General features: G+C 44.8%; 1 protein-coding gene across 1 annotated transcript in view; it reads right to left on the reverse strand.

The window, feature by feature from the left end:
- LOC142312844 (uncharacterized) overlaps positions 1-23,601 on the reverse strand; it is a 320,861-nt gene that overhangs the window by 76,440 nt on the left and 220,820 nt on the right. The window contains 2 exon segments of the mRNA XM_075351831.1: positions 441-1,282; positions 17,163-17,253. Coding sequence (XP_075207946.1) covers positions 441-1,282; positions 17,163-17,253 — 933 coding nt within the window.

Genomic DNA, 23,601 nt, shown 5'->3' on the forward strand with positions numbered 1-23,601 from the left:
ACAGGTATGTGCGTGTTACGCTGCCGTAGCGATAATGTTCACTACTGCAGCGATCACCCCATATCGTCCGTACGACGGGGGCAGGTGCTATCGCGCTCGACATCACCAGCAAATGCTAGCGATGTTGCAGTGTGTAAAGCGGCCCTTAGCAAATGTTGCTCAGTGCCCAAATCCTTCCAGGAATTATATCACTAAAAGCAGCAACTTTTGTGGCATCCAGTGATTTTTCCTGTAGGTTGCCTTCCATATATTATTGTTAAATACTTTATAGACATGATTGATATGTAGGTTGTTATTTTGATTCTCAATAATAAATGTTTATTGGTAATTGGTAACATTTACTAATAATAAGCTCTAAATTGTGTTCTCTGTAACTGTTGCTGTTTTTTCTTGTGCAATATAAAATAAAATTAAAAATAAATAGAAAATGGCTTCTCCACTTTGTGAGTTTTCTGATGTGTAACAAGACTGGATTTCTCTGTAAAACATTTCCCACATTCTGAACATGAAAAAGGCTTCTCCCCTGTGTGAATTCTCTGATGTCTAACAAGATTGGATTTCCCTGTAAACCGTTTCCCACATTCTGAACAGGGATATGGCTTTTCCCCTGTGTGAATTCTCTGATGTGTAACAAGACTTGATTTCTCTGTAAAATATTTTCCACATTCAGAACAAGAAAATGGCTTCTCCCCTGTGTGACTCCTTTGATGTCTAAGCAGATGTGATTTCTCTATGAAACATTTCCCACATTCTGGACATTCAAATGGCTTCTCCCCAGAGTGCGTTTTCTTATGATTACGAAGATGTGATTTCTCTTTAAAACATTTCCCACACTGTGAACATAAATATGGTTTTCCTGCTGAGTGACTTCTCTTGTGTCTAACAAGATCTGATTTCTGAGTAAAACACTTTCCGCATTCAAAACAGGAAAATGGCTTCTCCCCTGTGTGAGTTTTCTGATGTCTAAAATAATCGGATTTCTTTTTAAAACATTTTCCACATTCAGAACATGAAAATGGCTTCTCTGCTGTGTGAGTATCTTGAGGTTCATCAACATCCCTTTTGTTATTTTTATTTTGCTTACCAGTCTCTAGTGAATCAGAAGATAGCAACACTTGAAAACGATCATGTGATAGATTTTTGCTGTGAGAGGCTGGAGGTATTTCTGGGATAATGGCATGCTCTTCATATGTATCTATTGTGACTCCATGATCTTCTGCTTTAAAATCTGAAATTATCTGATGTTCTTCTGAGCTTCTGGTACAGTCATCTGCCAATAAAACTGAATTTATTAACGTTCAACATTAGTACAATGAAATTATATTATTATTCTTCATTAATTGTTATAATGGCAGTTGTCATTCTAGTTAATTAGCAAATTGTTAAAAATTATTGGGTTTAGCGTATTTCTAAATGTTTGACTCAAATTTGATTGGCTAATCTCTAATATTTATACATTATATAACATTTCTATGTAAATATTTATATACACATATACACATTTTAGTAAAATTCAATTATTAACTGACTAGTTGGTAGCAATAACCAAGTAACCAAGTAATCAGCCAGAAGTTGAATAAATATAAATCCTTATTGAAATAAAGTTAAAAACAGATAAAAATGAGGATAGTCGTTGAGAAAAACCCTTTGTAGGAAGTATCACCCATAATTAATAAGGTGTGTGTATATATATATATATATATATATATGCCTTATTCATGATATATATATATATATATATATATATATATATATATATATATATATATATATACACGGTATATATGTGCTAATATACACTCTCAAAAACACTCTGAAAAACAATAAGTATAGATTGTCAAAAGAAAGTCAGAAGTATATTAGATAACCACCTTATCAATACAATGTTTTCATAGTGCAGTTTGACTCTAGTGTGACTTGCAGAACACTACTATCCTAGTAAGCATAATATCAATTCAATATATATTTATATTTTTTTGCCTCATACACATTTTTATTACTATATGTTCAGTTTAAAGGGAACCTGTCACCAGATTTGGGGCCTACAAGCTGCGACCGCCACCAGTGCTCTTATATACAGTATTCTAACATGCTGTATATAAGAGCCCAGGCCGCTGTGTAGAACGTAAAAATCACTTTATAATACTTACCTAAACGGTCGCTGCGGTGGAGTTTGGTTATATGGGCGTCTCCGTTCTCCGGTGCCAGCACCTCCTCTTTTGGTCATCTTTGTCGTCCTTTTTCTGAAACCTGGGAGGAAGGTGCATCCTACGTCAGACACACTCATCGGCATTGAGGTCCCTTGCAGTCATTGTGACCACCGAGTGTGTATGACGTAGGACGTGTCGTGCACATAGGCTTCAGAAGGAGGACGAAGGTGGCCGATAGAGGAGGTGCCGGCACCGGAGACACCCATATGACCCAACTCCACCACAGCGACCATTTAGGCAAGTATTATAAAGTGATTTTTATGTTCTACACAGCGGCCTGGGCTCTTATATACAGCATGTTAGAATGTTGTATATAAGAGCTCACTGGTGGTGGCCGCAGCTTATACGCCCCAAATCTGCTGATAGGTTCCCTCTAAAACATTCAAACTTTCAGACATTGTATAGTTTACTGTGATTAGTGAGAGTGTATGCTGTAGTCTCCACTTATATATCTGTTTTAGCACTTATTTATTTAACACCTTTGAATATATTGTTTTTTACTTTTTATACTGTATTTTTATTCAGATTTTTTTGGAAGCAGAATATTTTTTTTATTTTTTATCCAATTTACTCCTCAATAAGAGTGATACAAACGGGCGGCACGGTGGCTCAGTGGTTAGCACTGCAGCCTTGCAGCGCTGGGGTCCTGGGTTCAAATCCCACCAAGGACACCATCTGCAAGGAGTTTGTATGTTCTCCCCGTGTTTGCGTGCGTTTCCTCCGGGTACTCCGGTTTCCTCCCACACTCCAAAGATATACAGATAGGGACTCTAGATTGTGAGCCCCAATGGGGACAGTATTGGCAATGTATGTAAAGCGCTGTGGAATTAGTAGCGCTATATAAATGAATAAAATTATTATTATTATTATTATTATTATTATTATACAACCTACAAAGAACTACAACACTTTTACATAGAAAATATCTTTATTAAGAAAATATGTATATAAAACAAGATAAAAATGCACAGCAATACAATGACATGATGATGGGAGACAGATTTTTCTCTGATTGAAATCACATGGTGGCCAGCAATAATAAATATATATCTCCTAGTCAGATAAAGTGTAAACAAAATCCCCTCTGAAAATTACTTTCAGGAATTTATTTCAAAAATTCATCCGACTGAATAAAATTGAATACTTTGGCCAAACATACAATGAAAAACTCTCAAAAGCTGAACCCAAAGTCTGTACACCCTGTACAGCAAATGGATGGCAAGAAGAAATCAGGACAGTATGTCTATAGCAAGAGTGTCAGATGTGACACTGCACGGACTGTAGAAAAGCATGAACATTTAGTAGTGTAATGGGGAATGTCAGGAGTCAATGCCGTTTATAAATAGGTAATGCCATAACCAAATGAATGGAATGTGGAGTAATAATAACAAGGAATAAGAGTCCTGACATGCCGCAACACACAAAATAGATAGTCACATGCAAGTGTACAAAAACATCTAGAGTAATCACATACTGTATCTTACCATGGGACACCCTGACGCGTTTCGCCAATGCTTTATCCAAGGGCACTTAAGCGCAATATCATGGTGATAGCTGCCGTAGCGAACATTATCGCTACGGCAGTTTCACATGCACTCACTTGCCCTGAGACGTCGCTCTGGCCGGCGAACCGCCTCCTTATTAAGGGGGCGGGTCGTGCGGCATCATAGCGACGTCACACGGCAGGCGGCCAATAGAAGCGGAGGGGCGGAGCTGAGCGGGACGTAAACATCCCGCCCACCTCCGTCCTTCCACATAGCCGGCGTGAGCCGCAGGACGCAGGTAAGGTGATGTTCCTCGCTCCTGCGGCTTCACACACAGCGATGTGTGCTGCCGCAGGAACGAGGAACAACATCGTAACATCGGTCCTTCCGAAATTATGGAAATGACTGACGCTACACCGATGATACGATTTTGACGTTTTTGCGCTCCTTAATCGTATCAAAAAGGATTTACACACTACGATATCGACTGCGACGCCGGATGTGCGTCACTTTCGATTTAACCCCACCGACATCGCAGCTGCGAAGTCGTAGTGTGCAAAGTGCCCCTAAGTATTGAGTGATAAGTCATTCAACTATCAGTCACAACCGCTTTGCTTTGGGGTGCTTCCCTGATTCCCAGAACTTAACTGAGTTTTGAGGGTCCATAACGTTTTCTTTGAAAAAGTTAGAACTAGGCACAGCCACACCTGAATACTAGTTATAATGGAATAGAAGTTTGGTTCAGTTTTCTTGGTTGCTTTAACTGGTGCCATGATTAAGACTGATGGTTGAAGACACCCGTATTGCACCACTAGCGGTGAAATTCTTGGACCAGCACAATACAAATCAAAGTGAAAGTATTTGCCAAGAATGTTTTCTTTAATCAAGAACGAAAGTTAGAGGATTCAAAGAATTATCATAAAAGTCTTCTCAAATTCAAATTCATCAGCTTTGATTGTTTTTTTAAGCTCTGATATGTGGTGAAACAATTTGCTGCAAATCGCAATTATCACAAAGTCTTCAATTGCCTTGAAAAGATGTTTGTACCACTCTGGGGTCTCATTGGACTGCATCCAAAGCCATTTCAATCCTCTTAATGAAAAAACGCAGCCTAAGTAATGTCAAAGAGACCTCACAGATGGTAACCAAAAACAACACATTGAAAGAAAAAAAAAAAAGAGGGTGCGACAAATAAAAAAGGGGGGGGGGGGAAATCACCCCCGGAGACGCTGCCTCCTCAAAATGACATAGCCAAATTCTGTGACCACTGGGCCATAGTGGATCTAGAGAAAAACAAAAGGAAACAATCCTGCAGGCCGTGACCGGCGATTATTGACCGGTAGCACTTGACCTTGAGAAAAAAAAAAAAAGGAAGAAATGGAAAGAGATTTTTCTTTTTTCTCTCTTTTCCCTTTATATCTCCATAAAACTAAATTAACCCCTTTACGACCGCCGATACGCCTTTTAACGGCGGTAAATAAGGGTACTTTTTCCGATCCGCCGCTTTTTAACGGCGGTCGGAAAAAAGGGTCTAGCGCCCCCCAGAGTCAGAAAATTTCCGGGGTCTCAGCTGCCGGGGGTAGCTGAGACCCTGGAGATCATGATTCGGGCCGGTTTTTCCGGTCCCCGCTCACCTGATGACCGGTATACACCGTATACCGATCATCAAGTTATAGTAAATGACCGCGCCGGTAAAAAATCATTTATCTCCCATCTGGCATGTTCAAACATGCCAGATGGGAGATAAATCTTTTTCCCGGTTCCCTCCGGTCCCCCGGTGTCCCCAAAGTGCCCCCCCCGACCCCCAACCCCCTCCCGAAAATCCAAGATGGCCGCGCGCACCGGCGATCACAGCAGCGCGCCGGCCGCATTTCCACTGTTCCTATGGTTTCTGTCGCATGTGCCATCACACATGCGACAGAAACCTGCTCCCTAGGCCCTGCCGGGTCCCCCCCTACCCCCCCCCCTGGTGTCCCCCGGTGTCCCCCGGTGTCATACATACCGGAGCGCTGATCCCCCGCGGCCCCCTCCTCCTTCTCTGCAGACGCCGGTCACATGTGCCGAGCAGATGACAGCTTCCTGTGTTCAGGACGCTGGCTGCTCGCACTCTGCAGCTGTGACCCGGGGAGAGTGGGTGCAGATTCTTTGCACCCACTCTCCTCAAATGGAGGGTCTGCCCTCCTAGAAAATGGGGGATACGTTCCCTGAACGTGTCCCCCATATTCTAGAAGGTCCAGAGGCGACGTGGGACGTCCAAATGGATTATTGTGGATTTTTTTTTTTTTCTTTTCAATAAATTGGTCAATCAGGGAATGTTTTGGGGAGTGTTTTTTCAAATAAATTTTTTTTTTGTTGTCAATTTTTTTTTTATTACTGTCAATTAGTTATGTCGGGTATCTGATAGACGCCGTGACATAACTAATTGCTGGGCTTGATGCCAGGTGACATTACACACCTGGTATCAACCCCATTCATTACCCCGTTAGCCAACGCACCAGGGCGCGGGATGAGCTGGGGCGAAGCGCCAGAATTGGCGCATCTAATGGATGCGCCACTTCTGGGGCGGCTGCGGCCTGCTATTTTTAGGCTGGGAAGAGTCCAATAACCGTGGCTCTTCCCATCCTGAGAATACCAGACCCCAGCTGTCAGCTTCACCTTGGCTGGTGATCTAATTTGGGGGGACCCCACGTTTGTTTTTTTTTTTTAATTATTTATTTATAAATAATTAAAAAAAAAAAACAGCTTGGGGAGCCCTCCAAATTGATCACCAGACAAGATGAAGCTGTCAGCTGTGGTTTGCAGGCTACAGCTGTCTGCTTTACCCTAGCTGGCTATCAAAAATAGGGGGGACCCCACGTCATTTATTTTAATTATTTTTTTTTTTTTTGGGCTAAATACAAGGCTAGGCATCCTTTAGTGTCACATGAAAGACACTAAAGGGCGCCAGCTTAGAATATGCAGGGGGGTGGGACGTTATATATGTTTGACATCTATCCATTCATCCATTGTAGCATTTTACGCTGTGTGCCCACAATCAGGGTTTGCAACATTTTGGGCGCAGAGTGTTTTCCCTGCGTCCATAACGCTGCGTTGTGCAGTAGAAGCACAGTGGCAGGATTTTTAGAAATCCCGTGCCCACTGTGTTTCTTTTCTCCGCAGCATAAATCGACCTGTGGCGCAGCTTCCCGAGCCTCAGGATGTCAATTTATGCTGCGGAGATGAGTGTTCTTTGCAGGTAGAATAGAACTAAAGTCCACAGCAGCCTGAACCCAAATCGTGGGCATGGGCAGCTGCGTTCTCCCGTGGACAACACTCACATTTCTGCAGGAGGCTGACACTGGGTACTAGACGCCGTGTCGCTGGATCATGGCCACATAGCCTAAAGGCTACTTTACACGCTGCGATATCGGTCCCGATATCGCTAGCGTGGGTACCCGCCCCCATCTGTTGTGCGACACGGGCAATCGCTGCCCATGCCGCACAACATCGCGCACATGCGTCACACATACTTACCTGCCCGGCGACGTCGCTGTGACCGGCAAACCGCCTCCTTTCTAAGGGGGCGGTCCGTGTGGCGTCACAGTGACGTCACTGAGCGGCCGCCCAATAGAAGCGGAGGGGCGGAGATGAGTGGCCGGAACATCCCGCCCACCTCCTTCCTTCCTCATAGCGGCCGGGAGGCAGGTAAGGGGAGCTTCCTCGTTCCTGCGGCGTCACACATAGCGATGTGTGCTGCCGCAGGAGCGACGAACTACATCGTTACTGCTGCAGTAACGATAATCGAGAATGGACCCCCATGTCACCGATGAGCGATTTTGCACGTTTTTGCAACGATGCAAAATCGCTCATCGGTGTCACACGCAGCAACATCGCTAATGCGGCCGGATGTGCGTCACCAATTCCGTGACCCTAACGACTCCGCATTAGCGATGTCGCAGCGTGTAAAGCCCCCTTAACAGTGAGAAATTTTTTGCTACAGCAACAGTTTTGTGAAGTACCTGTGGATTCAAAATGTTTACTATACTCCTGAATAAAATCCTTGAGGGGTCCAGTTTCCAAAATGAGGTCACTTGTGGGGGGTTTCTGATGTATAGGTGCCCAAGGGGCCCTGCTAATGTGACATGGTGCGCGCAATTTACTTCAACTTTTCCAAAATTCAAATGGTGCTCCTTCCATTCCAAGCCCTCCCATTTATCCAAACAAAGGTTTTTGGCCACATATGTGGTATCCCTGCGCTCACAAGAAATTAGATAACAACCTGTGGGGTACACGTTTTGTTGTTGCCTCTTGAAAAAGTGAAAAATGTGTCGCTAAATCAACATTTTTGTGAAAAAAATGAAAATTTCAATATGGCAACCTAAGCTTATCAAATTCTGTGAAGTATTCGTGTATTCAAAATGCTCAATATACACCTAGATTAAAGCCTTGAGGGGTCTTATTTCCAGAATGGGGTCACTTGTGGGGGACCTCCACTGCTTAGGCACCTCAGGGGTTCTCCTAATGCAACATGGCGTCCGCTATTGATTCCAGCCAATTTTGCAGTCAAATTGCACTCCTTCTCTTCTGAGCCCTGTAGTGTGCCCAAACAGTTGATTTCCACCACATACAAGATATCAACAAACTCAGGAGAAATTGCGCAATAAATTTCATGGTGATTTTTTTCCTGTTACCCTTGTGAAAAAAAAAGCTACCTGGTTGAAGTAACAATTTTGTGGTAAAATTTTATTTTTTTATTTTCATGGCTCAACGTTATAAACTTCTGTAAAGCACCTGGGGGTTCAGGGTACTCACCAAACATCAAGATAAATTCCTTGAGGGGCCTAGTTTCCAATATGGGGTCACTTGTGGTGTTTTTTTGCTGTTTACGTACCTTAGGGGTCCTCCAAATGCGACATGGTGCCCGCAATCTTTTTCAGCCAAATTTCCTTTCCAAAATTCAAATATTGCTCCTTCCGTTCCAAGCCCTCCCATTTCTCCAAACAAAGGTTTCAGACCACAAGTGAGGTATCACCGCGCTCATAAAAAAGTGGGTAACAAACATTGGGGTCACATTTTTGGAATTACCTCTTGAAAAAGTGAAAAAATTGATGCTAAAGCAACATTTTTGAGAAAAAAATGAAAATTTTCAATGTGACAACGTAACGTTATCAAAATCTGTGAAGTACCTGTGTATCCAAAATGCTCACTATACCCCTAGATAGAAGCCTTAAGGGGTCTAGTTTCCAAAATGGTGTCACTTGTAAGGGGTTTCTGCTGTTTAGGTACCTTGGCGGACATGTAAATGCAACATGGTGCCCGCAATCTATTTCAGCCAAATTTGCTTTCCAAAATTCAAATATTGCTCCTTCTGTTCCAAGCCCTCCCATTTGTCCAAACAAAGGTTTCTGACCACATGTGGGGTATTGGCGCGTTCATAAGAAAGTGGGTAACAAGTTTTGGGGTTCATTTTGTTGTGTTATTTCTTCTAAAAGTGAATAAATTTGGGGTAGAGCAACATTTTAGGTAAAATTTTATTTTTTGCTTTTTTTCATTCCACTTTGCTTTAGTTCCTGTGAAGCACCTGAAGGGTTAATAAACTTCTTGGATGTGGTTTTGAGTACTTTGAGGCGTGCTGTTTTGAGAATGGTGTCACTTTTAGGTATTTTCTGTCACTTAGGCCTCTCAAAGTCACTTCAAATGTGATGTGGTCCCTAAAAAAATGGTTTTGTGAATTTTGTTGAAAAAATGGGAAATTGCTGATGAACTTTGACCCCTTCTAACTTCCTAACCCCAAAACATTTTGTTTCAGAAATTGCGCTAATGTAAAGTAGACATGTGGGAAATGTTATTTATTAACTGTTTTGTGTGACATAACTCTCTGGGTTAAGGGCATAAAAATTAAAAGTTTGAAAATTGCAAAATTTTCAAAATTTTCATCAAATTTCCGATTTTTTCACAAATAAAAGCAAAAAATATCGTTCTAAATTTATAACTATCATGAAGTACAATATGTCACGAAAAAACAATGTCAGAATCACCGGGATCCGTTGAAGCGTTCCAGAGTTATAACCTCATAAAGTGACACTGGTCAGAATTGCAAAAAATGGCCTGGTCATTAAGTACAAAACTGGCTTCGTCCTAAAGGGGTTAAACATCCCCTGGATTTCTCGTTGTAGCAGAGGTTGTAATTTAATTCAGCTGCACCAGGGTTCCTCCTCTCCCTCCTCCTCATTGTTGCAGAGATTGCTTGATTCGCTGCTCGTTCAGATCCAGCCACTGAGGGCATCCTGCGAATTTTCAAAGAAAAAGATCTCGTTTAGTGCTGCCACTCTAAGCCTCGCTGGGTATAACATGGAGTAGGAGATATGCAGAGCCCTCAAGCGCCGCTTTACATCAATGAAGCACACCTTTCGCTTCGATATCTCCACGGAAAAGTCCGGTAAAAATTAAACTCTGTAACCGCTGACCATGACGTCTCCCTTGTTGCGGGCTGCGCGTAGGATGGCTTCTCTATCTCTATAGTGGAGCAGTTTAATCAACCCCGGTCTCGGAGGGGCTCCCGGTGGCAGTGGTCTTATGGGGACTCTGTGTGCCCGTTCAACTGCGTAGAGTCATGAAAGAACCTCATCACCAAATATCTTGTGCAGCCATTTCTCGAAAAATTCGGATGGATTTGTACCTTCCGTCTTCTCCGGGATTCCGATCACTCTCACATTATTCCTCCTCAGCCTGTTCTCTAAGTCATCAGTTTTGTTCATCAGGGCTGCCAGCTGTTGTTCATGACTGCTCACCTTTCCGGACACTTGCGGTAACTTGTCTTCCAAGTCACTTATTCTCCCTTCTGAAGCTGCCATTCTGTCGGATGCTTTTTGCAGGCCCTGACTTAAATGAGATATTTCCTCTCTGATTTGTCCCATCTGGGTATTTAGAGTGGTGCCAAATTGCTTAATAGCAGATAATATGTCCTTCAGCGTGGGCTCCTCACCCTGAAAGCTCACATCACCCATGATGACCTGTGTCTCTCTTGCGCCAGGATCCTGACCATTTTGCAGCAGTAAGGATATCACTTCCTCCAGAGCCGATTCACTGCCCTCTTCCCCTTCCTTCTCCATTAACACAGCATACTGGCCCGGATTTATTAGTGATTCCTGCCTGCTCGAACCTGCTGGGCTTTGTAGTGCTCCGTGACTGCTTGAGCCTGTCGGACTTTGTGGTGGTTTGTACTTGCTCAAGTCTGATGGACCTTGTAGTGCCCCTTGTTTGCCCAAGGATGCAGGGCTTTTTGCTACCCTGCAGTTGCCCGAGTCTGCTGGGCCTTATGGTGCTCCTTGTTTGCCTGAGGCTGCAGGGCTTTTTGATACTCCACACTTGCCCAAGTCTGCTGGGATGCATGGGCTTGCTGGGCCTTGAGGTGCCTCCTGCCTGCTCAAGTCAACTGGGCTTTGCAATGCCCTGGGTTTTCCCGAGTCTGCTGGGCTATGTAGTGCCCCCCCAGTAGAGGGGGTTCCCCCACCACCAGGAGCCCTTGAAAATCCCGCTAGCTTCACTGCCGCGTTTGCTGCCGCTACTTCCTGCCTTGGAACTCACTGTTTGCTGTCCAGCGCCATTTTGGGACTTTCCCCACTCCGTGGCTGCTGCTTCCTGGTGCCGTCTGCTAATCCCTCCGGTCATGGCTCCGCACTTTGAGGTAGGTAATATGATCAGGGAGGTGTCCGGTGTCTATTTAGTTGGTAAGTTCAGTCCTGTGGGCCCAGTGGAATTGGTAGTTTGCAGCCTCCCCGGGAGCTCTCCTTCTATGCTTGCTCTTTCATGCCCGGTCAGGCCCCGCCCCTCGGGAGCCAGAAAGTTAGAATGACCATGCCTTTTTATATCACTGTCTATCATCTTTGTATATTCTTTTCTGTTTATAGCATGATGTTCAGACCGCGGGAAATGTAGAGTAGTGTAGATAAGAACCTCATTTGTATGTAGAGAGAGACTTGTCAATCACCTGCAACAGTGCTGGGAAGAGCCAGACTAGTCTATTCTCCAACTATGGTCCTCGTCTTGATCATCAAAGTATATTATCACTGAAATGTTGAAATATTTCATAGAAGAGAGCAGGAAGAATACAAAAATTAGTAGACCATGATGGTAATGATGACAATGACCAGTCACTATGAGAGTATACGGCCTTGCTACCAGAAAGGTTATGAGAAAGAGATTGACAGCTTGCGCATTGGACATACTGCTGGTCAGTTCGCCTTTCCCACATGAACAGGTAATGGCAGATAGTTCATAGTCAATTTGTGCTGAAAATCCTTAGCATATTTTCCTGCTGGAAGAGATTAACAATTCCCACACGAGAGTTGACCACACAAAAGACTCACCGCCACCACCACAACCAGAGCTTTCAGGTGCTGCAAAGCCTCTAAAACCAACGGTACTTGTGGCATCACCTACTCTCAAGCTGATCACAAGAGTAGCAGATCAGTCCCAATAGACCTTTAGGCCAAACGTCGATTACACTCTTTCTTGCTGACGACACCATCCTCTTCTGATGACATTACTTCCGCAACACGCAGATCTTATTTGTACACCACACAAACATCATCATTATCTAGGAACATGGCTGACAGTTGTCTCAGTTTTTGGAAGTGTCCTGCACCTTCTCCAGATTTACCCTGACTCAGGGGTGCCACTACCCCTCATACCACAACTGCCAATGCAACCAATACAGGTAGGCATTTGCCAGCACAGTTATGTGGATGATTGTGGACCAATTTTCCAAAATGATGCTGAATTTCAGGTAAAAGAAACGGAACCATACAGAATACGTCAAACTATCAGAGAAAGTAGCTGATGTGTCGATTTCCATACACCCTTTCTGACTGGACAGGCAGGCGCAGTGGCGTACCGTCCATAGAGGCAGACCACGCCACTGCTACGGGGCCCGTGAGCTGGAGGCAGGAGGGGGGGGCCCGCAGCTGACAGCCCAGGCTCCTTCCCTTTCACCCCCAGCTCACCGGGCCCCAGGGGGCGGGACCGCCATGAGGGCAATTAGGGGGCCCGAGTCGCTCATAGAAAGCTGCCATTTCTCCTACTCTGCACTGATCTATGTGATCGGTGCAGGACAGGAAATGTACTATGGAGGCTGCGGTGAAGGACCTGTCATCTAACTGATCATGTGCCTGATCACATGACCAGTGAACATCTAGGTCCTGCTGTTCAGCTGCAGCAGCCTCCGTGCAAGTCCCCGTGGTTTCTCTCCTGCTCTTCACTGATCAGAAACTGCAAGATGAGGTAATGTACAGTGTGTGTAACTGTGCATGTAGTCTGTCTGTCTGTCTGGATGCCTCTGTCTGTCTCTTTCCCTATGTCTCTCATTCCCTGTCTCTCTCTCTGTCTCTCATTCCCTGTCTGTCTCTCTCTCATTCCCTGTCTGTCTCTCTCTCTCTCATTCCCTATCTGTCTCTCTCATTCCCTGTCTGTCTCTGTCTCTCATTCCCTATCTGTCTCTGTCTCATTCCCTATCTGTCTGTCTCTGTCTCTCATTCCCTATCTGTCTGTCGCTGTCTCTCATTCCCTGTCTGTCTCTCTCTCTCTCTCTCATTCCCTATCGGTCTGTCGCTGTCTCTCATTCCCTGTCTGTCGCTGTCTCTCTCTCATTCCCTGTCTGTCGCTGTCTCTCTCTCATTCCCTGTCTGTCGCTGTCTCTCTCTCATTCCCTGTCTGTCGCTGTCTCTCTCTCATTCCCTGTCTGTCGCTGTCTCTCTCTCATTCCCTGTCTGTCGCTGTCTCTCTCTCATTCCCTGTCTGTCGCTGTCTCTCTCTCATTCCCTGTCTGTCTGTCTCTCTCTCTCATTCCCTGTCTGTCTGTCTCTCTCATTCCCTGTCTGTCTCTCTCTCTCATTCCCTGTCTGTCTCTCTCTCTCTCATTCCCTGTCTGTCTCTCTCTCTCATTCCCTGTCTGTCTCTCTCTCATTCCCTGTCTGTCTCTCTCTCATTCCCTGTCTGTCTGTCTCTCTCTCATTCCCTGTCTGTCTCTCTCTCATTCCCTATCTGTCTGTCGCTGTCTCTCATTCCCTGTCTCTCGCTGTCTCTCATTCCCTATCTGTCTGCCTCTCTCTCTCATTCCCTGTCTGTCGCTGTCTCTCATTCCCTGTCTGTCTCTCTCTCTCTCATTCCCTGTCTGTCTCTGTCTCTCATTCCCTATCTGTCTGTCTCTCTCTCTCATTCCCTATCTGTCTGTCTCTGTCTCTCATTCCCTGTCTGTCTCTCTCATTCCCTATCTGTCTGTCTCTCTCTCATTCCCTATCTGTCTGTCTCTCTCTCTCATTCCCTGTCTGTCTGTCTCTCTCATTCCCTGTCTGTCTGTCTCTCTCTCATTCCCTATCTGTCTCTGTCTCTCATTCCCTATCTGTCTGTTGCTGTCTCTCATTCCCTATCTGTCGCTGTCTCTCATTCCCTGTCTCTCATTCCCTGTCTGTCTGTCTCTCTCTCTCATTCCCTATCTGTCTCTCTCTCTCATTCCCTGTCTGTCTGTCTCTCTCTCTCATTCCCTGTCTGTCTCTCTCTCTCTCATTCCCTGTCTGTCTCTGTCTCTCATTCCCTATCTGTCTGTCTCTCTCTCTCATTCCCTATCTGTCTCTGTCTCTCATTCCCTATCTGTCTGTTGCTGTCTCTCATTCCCTATCTGTCGCTGTCTCTCATTCCCTATCTGTCTGTCTCTCTCTCTCATTCCCTATCTGTCTGTCTCTCTCTCTCATTCCCTGTCTGTCTCTCTCTCTCTCATTCCCTGTCTGTCTCTCTCTCTCTCATTCCCTGTCTGTCTCTGTCTCTCATTCCCTATCTGTCTGTCTCTCTCTCTCATTCCCTATCTGTCTCTCATTCCCTATCTGTCTGTTGCTGTCTCTCATTCCCTATCTGTCGCTGTCTCTCATTCCCTATCTGTCTGTCTCTCTCTCTCATTCCCTATCTGTCTGTCTCTCTCTCTCATTCCCTGTCTGTCTCTCTCTCTCTCATTCCCTGTCTGTCTCTCTCTCTCTCATTCCCTGTCTGTCTCTGTCTCTCATTCCCTATCTGTCTGTCTGTCTCTCTCATTCCCTATCTGTCTCTCATTCCCTGTCTGTTGCTGTCTCTCATTCCCTATCTGTCGCTGTCTCTCATTCCCTGTCTGTCTGTCTCTCTCTCTCATTCCCTGTCTGTCTGTCTCTGTCTCTCTCTCATTCCCTGTGTGTCTCTCTCTCATTCCCTGTCTGTCTCTATCCATCTCTCCACCGGTATCATATTACCTCACACAGAAGCTTCTTACACTAGCAATGTCCTTTGTTGCCTATAATAACCAATCACAGCTCCTATTAATGACCTCACCTACTAGCTCCATTGACTTTAATGTAAGGAATTTTTTTGGAGAGTAACTGTAAGGCTTAAGAAACACGGCATGAAAATCGGAGCGAGTGGGATGCGATAAAACATCGTATTCCACTCGGACAAATATTAGCCTATGTGCCAGCGCATATGAGCAATTATTTTCTCGGCTCCAATCGGACCGAGAAAACAATTGTGGCATGCTGCGATTGTTATGCGAGACTCTTTCTCTCGCACCCATTCAAGTGTATGGGGCGAGAGAAGAATCGCACTGCACTCACGTTACACCGGTGTACCGCGAGTGCAGTGCGAGAATGGCAATAGCCGGCTACGGAGGAGAGAGGGAGATAAATCCCTCCCTCCCCTCTGCAGCACTGGCCCGCCCCTCCTGAGTGCCGGCCCGTCCCCTGCAGCTGAGGTCCGATCGCATGATCGGAGCTCAGTCGCAGTGACACTCGCATGACAGTCGGCTCCTGCTGTGCTCCCAGTGTGAGCCGAGTGTCATGCGTGGCCTCAGCCTAAAGTGCAGGGTTACATTTTCCCCTCAAAAAATAGTCTATGACGTTCCCTGAGTCACATGAGGTGTCTGTGCAAAATATCGTGATTGTAAATGAGACGGTGCGGGTTACTATAGCAGACACACATACAGTTTCCACTTTCATGCATCATGCCCCCGGGGCCGTCACCAAGCAGCTGATTACCGCCGCCGGGAGCCAGCATGGTTTGTATAGCTGCAGAATGGCCAACGGAGAGATTCAAACTCGCCCATACTGCACACTGTGCGCGGCCTGTGCTGAAGAGGAGGGAGTGGCCAGGCAGCAGATTCTCCAAGTGAGAGATGCCAGGAGGAGAACAGCCAATCAGGAGAGGGGGAAGACCCGGGAAAATGAAATGATGAAAATGAAAAGAGTGCAGGAGTGAAGAAGGAGTAGAGGTCACAAAAAAAGAGAGAAAAGGAAACAGAGAGCAGAAAAACGGTGAGAAGCGGAGAACAGAAGGAATAGAAAGAAAAAGCAGAGGACAGCAGGAGCAGCCAGGAAGACTGACAGGAAGAGCAGCAGAGAGGCCTGAGCCACTATCATCATCTCTCACAGCACAGGAGCAGGTGAGTATTATAATGTACAAACGTCTGCCTGTAATACTACAGAAAAACTGCCCTGTGCTGTGCCATCACTCTCTGTGTGTGTGTGTGTGTTGCCCCTGTGCCAATACTGTGTGTGTTGCCCCTGTGCTGTGCCATCACTGTGTGTGTGTTGCCCCTTTTCTGTGCCATCACTGTGTGTGTGTGTGTGTGTGTGTGTGTGTGTGTGTATTATCCCTGTACTTTGCAGAGTTTTAATATAGATCCTTAGGCTATAGTCATAATCCTTACCATTAAATGGGGGAGACAGATGTGAAAATTTATATTGTGTGCAGTGAGGGGCACGAAGAAGGACATCCCAACTTTAGGCCAAGTTCACATATTGCAGATTTTTTTAGGGATTTGTGGTGTGATACCACTGGTCTTGGTGCAGTGGCCTTTTCTCAGTAACAGGACGGTGGTTATATTCAGACTATATGTGGTGATATTTGGTCATGGTGTGGCGGCATTATTTTGCAATGTAATAATACATTGCAAACCTTTATCTGGTGGGTGTTGTTCAGTAACACTATGTAGTAGTATGTGTTATTTCTGACTATAAGCCGCCCCCAATAATGCATGCCGGCCCCCAATAACATGTATCATGATTATTATGATAATTTTTTTTGTTTGTTTGTTTTTTATCAGTGGGGGGGCCCCATTCAGACTTTTGCTATGGGGCCCCATGATTTCTATGTACGCCCCTGGGCAGGCGACTACTGCAGTCAATCTCTGACCACAGCAGTAACCAATGAGTCTTACGGGCTGCAGCAATCATGTCTTGAAACATCCAGAACAAAATACATGGACACCACCCTGTATTTTTATTTTTGTGGGAAAAAAAAACTCTATTGAAATGTGGCAAAAAGAAACTGTCACTTCTGCAAGAAAACGTGTCTGTCTCTATAATGCACAGCAAAAATCTTTATACCAAACAGCCTAAAAAAATCACCACATAATTGTAGCAGTAAGTGAATAAATAGAATCTGTGACTTTTCTGAATTTATGGTTCCCACTTACCTGAGTCACTATCGGTAATAATCTTTACTTTATACCACTCATCACCGCTCACATATGTTTCTGTTGTATCAATATTGTCCAGATCTTTATCCTGAAAAAAATGTGAAAAGTCACAGACAGATGGAGAAGTTGTGTAAAATAAGTTTTTTAAAGAGCAGAAAGGATCAGAAATTATTGTGATGGTAAAAACTGACAGTAGTACATATCATATACCGTAGTTGCAGATCTTCTGTATAATCCCACCTGTCGCCTCCTAATTGTAACCAGCAGTCTCCGTAACCGGAAAATTGTGAGAAGATCCAGACATCTAATGTCTATGATCAGCTTTATTCTGTCATTTCCACCAAGTATAAATCATACACTGAATGGCCATTTTATTAGAGACACCCCTCTAGGAGCACTTTTAGACAATTTAAACATCAACTTTTTTTGAAACTGCCACAAATTAGATGATGGTACTTACCGTACATACTCCTAACAGCTTATTGTGCATCCTTCCAGAAATAGGATTAAGGTCTGAGGACTGTAAAGATGGAGGATGTAAGAAAACCTCACTTTGGTGCTGGAAACAACTCATGGACTATAAAACCATTGTGGTATTGAGTATCGTCCCACTTACAAAGAACCTGTCATGTAATTTTTATAATAAACTGCCCCCAATGCGTTTTAAATGATCCAATGTGCATCACTAACATGGTTTACAAATATTCCATGTGTTTAATTTAAAAAAAGACTTTATATGCTTAAGTGAATGCAGTAAGTATCTTAGGTTTCACTCATAGGGGTTGAGCTTTTGCTGGGATCAGTCACTGTCACTCAAGTTCAGGCAAGATTCTTTATTGAACTTAGTCACGCTCCCAGCAGTATAATTGAAATAGTAACAGGAGGGAGGAAAAAGTTAATCGCAATGCCGTGGATATAAGCAGGAGATGAATCCAAGGGTTAATCTTCATGATTTTTATGATGGAGTCATTTGGACTCTGAAACACGTTGAGGATGTACATCAGTGTTTTTTGATTCCTGATGAAGGAGTCATTTGGACTCTGAAATGCGTTGAACAATAAAAATCACGAAGATTAACCGCTGGATTCATCCTCTGCTTATATCCACGCCAGCTCGATTTAACCCTTTCTTTACAATGGTTACTATTTGAATCTACTGGGTATGCGGCAGCCGACATGGTTTGACACTATGCGCTAATGGTAGTTGTGACTCTCACAACTCCCCAAGGTGAGTTTTTCTAAACCTCCTTTTTCCTGCTCCGCTAGGAAAATACACCATTTTGTCTCCTCCAGATTTTATTCTACAGCAGTATAATTGATTACATCACAGGTCCTTCAACATCACTTCTCTGCTGAGCACTGCCCATTACAGTCACATGATTGTGACATCAACACAGGTCCTGCAAAACCACTTCTCTTCTGCTGATTACCACAGGTCCTTCACTATCACTTCTCTGTTGAGGTCCGCCCATTATGTCACATGATCGTGACATCAGTACAAGTCCTTTACCACCACTTCTCAAATGCTGAGCTCCATAGCTCAACATTGGAGAAGTGGTGGTGAAGGACCTGTGCTGACAATCATGTTACTGTAATGGGAGGAGCTCAACAGAGAAGTGATAGTGAAGGACCTGCATGTAATCAATTACAATTCTGGAGGCATAACTAAGTTAAAAAAAAACAATCTTGCCTAAGCTTGACTGACTGTGACTGATTCCAGCAAAAGCTCCGGCGCTATGTCTAAAATCTAAGGTACGAAGCTTAACATTGGAGAACTGGTGGTGAAGGACCTGTGCTAATGTCACAATCATGTGACTGTAATGGGAGAAGCTCAACAGAGAACTGATGGTGAAGGACCTGTGGTGTAATCAATTACAATTCTGGGGGCATGACTCAGTTAAAAAAAAACAATCTTGCCTGAGCTTGATTGACTGTGACTGATTCCAGCAAACGTTCCACCCCTATAATACTATCCCCCAAAAATGACAAAAGTATTTTAGGAGTGATACCTTTATAGGCTAACCAGAAAAATCATAATTTTTTTGTTTAGCCTATAAAACGTATCACTTCTAAAATACTTTTGTCATTCTTGGGGCATAGTATGTCAATAGATATTTCTAGCTAACACGGTACTACAATAATACCTTGTATTGTACACCCCTATGACTGAAACCTAAGGTATATACTGCATTCACCTAAGGATATAAAGTATTTTTTAAGATAAACACACAGAATTATTTTTCTTAAACCATGTTAATGATGCACATTGCATTATTTAGTACACATTGGAAGTGGTTTAATATAAAAAAAAAGACATGACAAGTTCCTTTTAAAGTGTCTGTTTGCCATAAAGGATTGAAATGTATTGGCCACAATAATTATAATCCATATGTACAGGTATCAGAAGACCCAGATGTAATCAACACTAAATTAATCTCTTCATTACCCCATCTCCACCAGACTGAAATGTTGAAAGCAGTAGCGTAGCTAGCAGGGGGCAGAGGGGGCGGTTGCCCCGGGCCCTGTGCTTAGAGGGGCCCACCTGGAGCTTCAGCTACTCTTAACTCTGCAGGAGTAGAGCAGGGTAGTAAATCGGCATTTGCTGGAGGGAGCGGGGCGACGCGAGGGCACAGAGCTCAGGCTGCAGTGAGAACAAGAGAAAATGAAAGCAAAGAGCTGATAGGTAAATCAGTGGTCAGCAGGAGGCTGCTGTGGAAGGCTCCTCCAATCATAATGCAGATTGCTCTCAAGACAGGAATCTGACTGAAGAATGGCAGCGCTGAGGAGGATGAAGCTCTGCATCTACACTCGCCATCTGCGGACCAGTGAAATGTGCGACTGCCAGATAGAAGAGTGAGGATGGTAGCTCTGCACACACTGCTGGGTGTGCTGCTGGTGAGTGGAGGGCAGGAGACTCAGGACAGCACTTCTGTGGGGTGGGGGAGGGGAGGGAAGGACACTCATCACTTCTCTGTAAAGGTAAATGTTTCATGTGAACACTGGAGAACTTCTGTCCTGTTCATTATTTCATATCTGTGATAGTCCCCCCTCCCTCCCTGTGCAGTGTAAAGGGCTTCAGGATCCTGAAAGTCAGGAATAGTGTGACCCCGACCTGTGTCTGCACCTAATGGTGGGGGAGGGGGGAGTTCAGGGATGTGCAGGTCTGTGACACTGCCCTGACATTCTGCCCTGCCACACTGCCCAATTACTTCGGCCCGCCACTTTGCCCTGCCACTGTACACTGACACCTGCTGCACGGTGCTCCTGCCTTGCCAATGTACTGAACTGTAACCATAGAAGAATGCCACCAGTCATAGTGACCCCATGACAACCTTAAGGCCCTGTGCGCACACTGCGTTTTTTTGCCACGGATTTGCCGCAGTTTTTGCTGCAAACAAAGTGCAGTTTTTGTTCAATACCTTTCTGCAGTCCTTCCCCAGCAAAATCTATGGGAAAACCAAAATGCTGTGCGCTCACTGCATTTTTCTTCTTATAGGTCTTGCTGCAGAATTTCTGCAGCAAAAAGCAGCAGCTTGTCACTTCTTTTCTGCAGGCACCTCCGTTTTTGTCATAGATAATAGATCAACCCGCGGAAAAACCGCATGCAGGTGTCGGGTACGTTTTTGACGCTGGTGCGGAATTCTGCCAAAGGGTGCAGATGTTTCTTAAGAAAAGCAAATTTCCCAATGCGCACAGACCCTAAAGAAGTTTTTTCACTTAATCTTCGTCCAAGAGTGCACTTCAGTGTAAAAAAAAAAAAATACAAACCATGTTGTCCTCACTATCTCTGGGTCTACTGCCAGTCTCTGCCACTGGTGTCTGGTATTGAGCATTTCACTGATCACGATGACAGTGCAGCAGCCAATCAGTGAGCTCTGTAGCTCTGCCAGTGTAAACCAACCGCTCCACTCAGAGCTGCTGTGCTCATTGATTGCACTGTCACACTGCTGCAGTGTCATCGTTATCTCAGTGAAATGGTCAATACCAGACTCATCAGTTGTTTCCCTGTCTATACCTCACATGTAAATTTACCCTTGCAGGTTGATCTATGTGTTATTAGACCTCATCATGTGGATGGTGGTCTTTTTGGGACAAGGGGGGGGAACTACAGCAGGGCATGTGATGATTGTGCAGCACAATAAGTGGGAACAGCATTAGACATTACATAGATCTCACTGTACAGACCCGGCTCGGCCTCATTCTGATGTCTGGTTTTCTCATACGAGTTTTATCCATGTTTCTCACAGATAGAGCCCGTACCTATGAGAGTTTATGGGGCTGATCACAGATAGAGCCCGTACCTATGAGAGTCTATGGGGTTAGCACACATAGAGCCTGTACCTATGAGAGACTATGGGGCTGATCACAGGTCCGTGTATTTGTGAAGACTTAGTGGTTCACACAAAAACACAGAGGCTTGTCGGATTCTGATCCAAATAATGCAAGTCTATGGATCCATGAAGAAATTGGAAGCTCTCAGATGCCAACTCTCTGCTGGCTGTTTTTCTAGACTATTCGATAGGAGAAACGCCCTTATGATTTTTTTTTTATTGGAGAAAAACTGATGAAACGCTGACATAACTGATAACAAAAATTGTCACTGACCGATCTGATGACACACAGACAGTTATTTGTGTATGTGAAGACTCACTGCCGTGTGAATGAGCCCCTTATTAGGCCTGGTTCACACTGGTATATTTTCGGCTGAGTGCTGTATGTGATAAAGCAGACCTCACACTGACCGCACACGGAGCCATGTTATTCAGTGGGGTCCTGCAGAGGAGCATTTTTGTTCTTCACTGATCAAATCTGCATGTAAAAAAAATCCCAGCATGCACTTGTTTCTTTTGTGTGTGAGGTCTGACTCGCCCATTCAAGTCGAAGGCCGGGGTCAGAGGAGCGTAGAGCATGGGGTGCGGTATCCCGATGACACTCGGCTGCGGCTCTGCCGATGACACTCGGCTGCGGCTCTGCCGATGACACTCTGCTTTGGCTCTGCTGCCATTATTTTCCTCAGTCTGTTTAGAGCTGAAGAAAATCTCGCAGATCAGAGCTGCAATATGGACTTGATTTTCTCATTGCTTTCATCCAATTTACACTCTAATGTAAGCGAGCCTTAAAGCGGGCTTTACACGCTACGATATCGCTAGCAATTGCTAGTGATATCGTATACAAAAGCACCCGCCCCCGTCGTGCATGCGATTTTGTGTGATCGCTACCGCAGCGAACATTATCGCTACGGCAGCGTCACACGCCCTTATCTGGTCGGCGGCGGCGCTGTGACTGCCGAACAATTCCTCCCTCAAGGGGGAGGGACGTTCGGCATCACAGCGACGTCACTAAGCGGCCGGCCAATCAAAGCAGAGGGGCGGAGATGAGCAGGACGTAACATCCCGCCCACCTACTTCCTTCCGCATTGCGGCCGGCGGCAGGTAAGGAGACATTCCTCACTCCTGCGGTGTTACACATAGTGATGTGTGCTGCCGCAGGAGCGACGACCAACATCAATAATCAACCATTACCGATTTTTTGTTTTGGGACGACCTCTCCATGGTGAACGATTTTCACCATTTTTGAGGTCGCTTAAGGTCGCTGGTAAGTGTCACACGCTGCGATATCGTTAATGACGCCAGATGTGCGTCACTAACAACGTGACCCCGACGATAAAACATTAACGATATCGTAGAGTGTAAAGCCCACTTAAGGCTCTGTAGACAAAGGGGATCCCATAAAGAACATCCTTATAGCATGTGGAATTTTTACAGATTCACTGCAACTCTTTAAATGGCCTTGTAAATTATATCAGTGTTGGTCTTTGTGTAGAGATTTATTGTCAATAACAGCGCAGTTATTTGCTGAGCGTCCCCTATAGCTATAATTAGGGTGCGGCACCATAGTTGTAATCAGGATTACTGGTTAGGGGCCCACTCAGATTTTTTGCCCCCCCCTGAGCTGAACCCCTAGCTATGCCTCTGGTTGAAAGGGAACATGGAATCAAGCTACTCTTGTCAATTTCTCAGCATCCCCTCAGCATGGTGCAACAGTAATATGGATTCATGTAACTTCCAGTGCCAAATGATTTAAGTTTTGTGATCTTTTCCCCACTGAAGTCTTTCCCTTCGATTTTCCTCAGGCATCTCTCACACATCCGTGTTTCTGGTACATGTGGTGTTTCTTATCACATTTACCAGAGATACATTCACATGGATCCTCATTAAAATCTATGGGGATCTTCACACCTCCATGTTTTCACACAAATCGGGTGTCCACATGAGCTATGTGATCCACACGGAAACATGTTCATTTTTAACTGGCAGCACGAACACAAAGACCCATATAAGTCAATGGTACCATGAAAAACACGGACATCGCACGGATGACATCAGGGTGCTGTCCGTGTGCTGTACATGTTTAACATTGCAAAATATAAAAGAAGC

Source organism: Anomaloglossus baeobatrachus, chromosome 5 (genome assembly GCF_048569485.1).
Source record: "Anomaloglossus baeobatrachus isolate aAnoBae1 chromosome 5, aAnoBae1.hap1, whole genome shotgun sequence".
NCBI lineage: Eukaryota > Metazoa > Chordata > Amphibia > Anura > Aromobatidae > Anomaloglossus > Anomaloglossus baeobatrachus.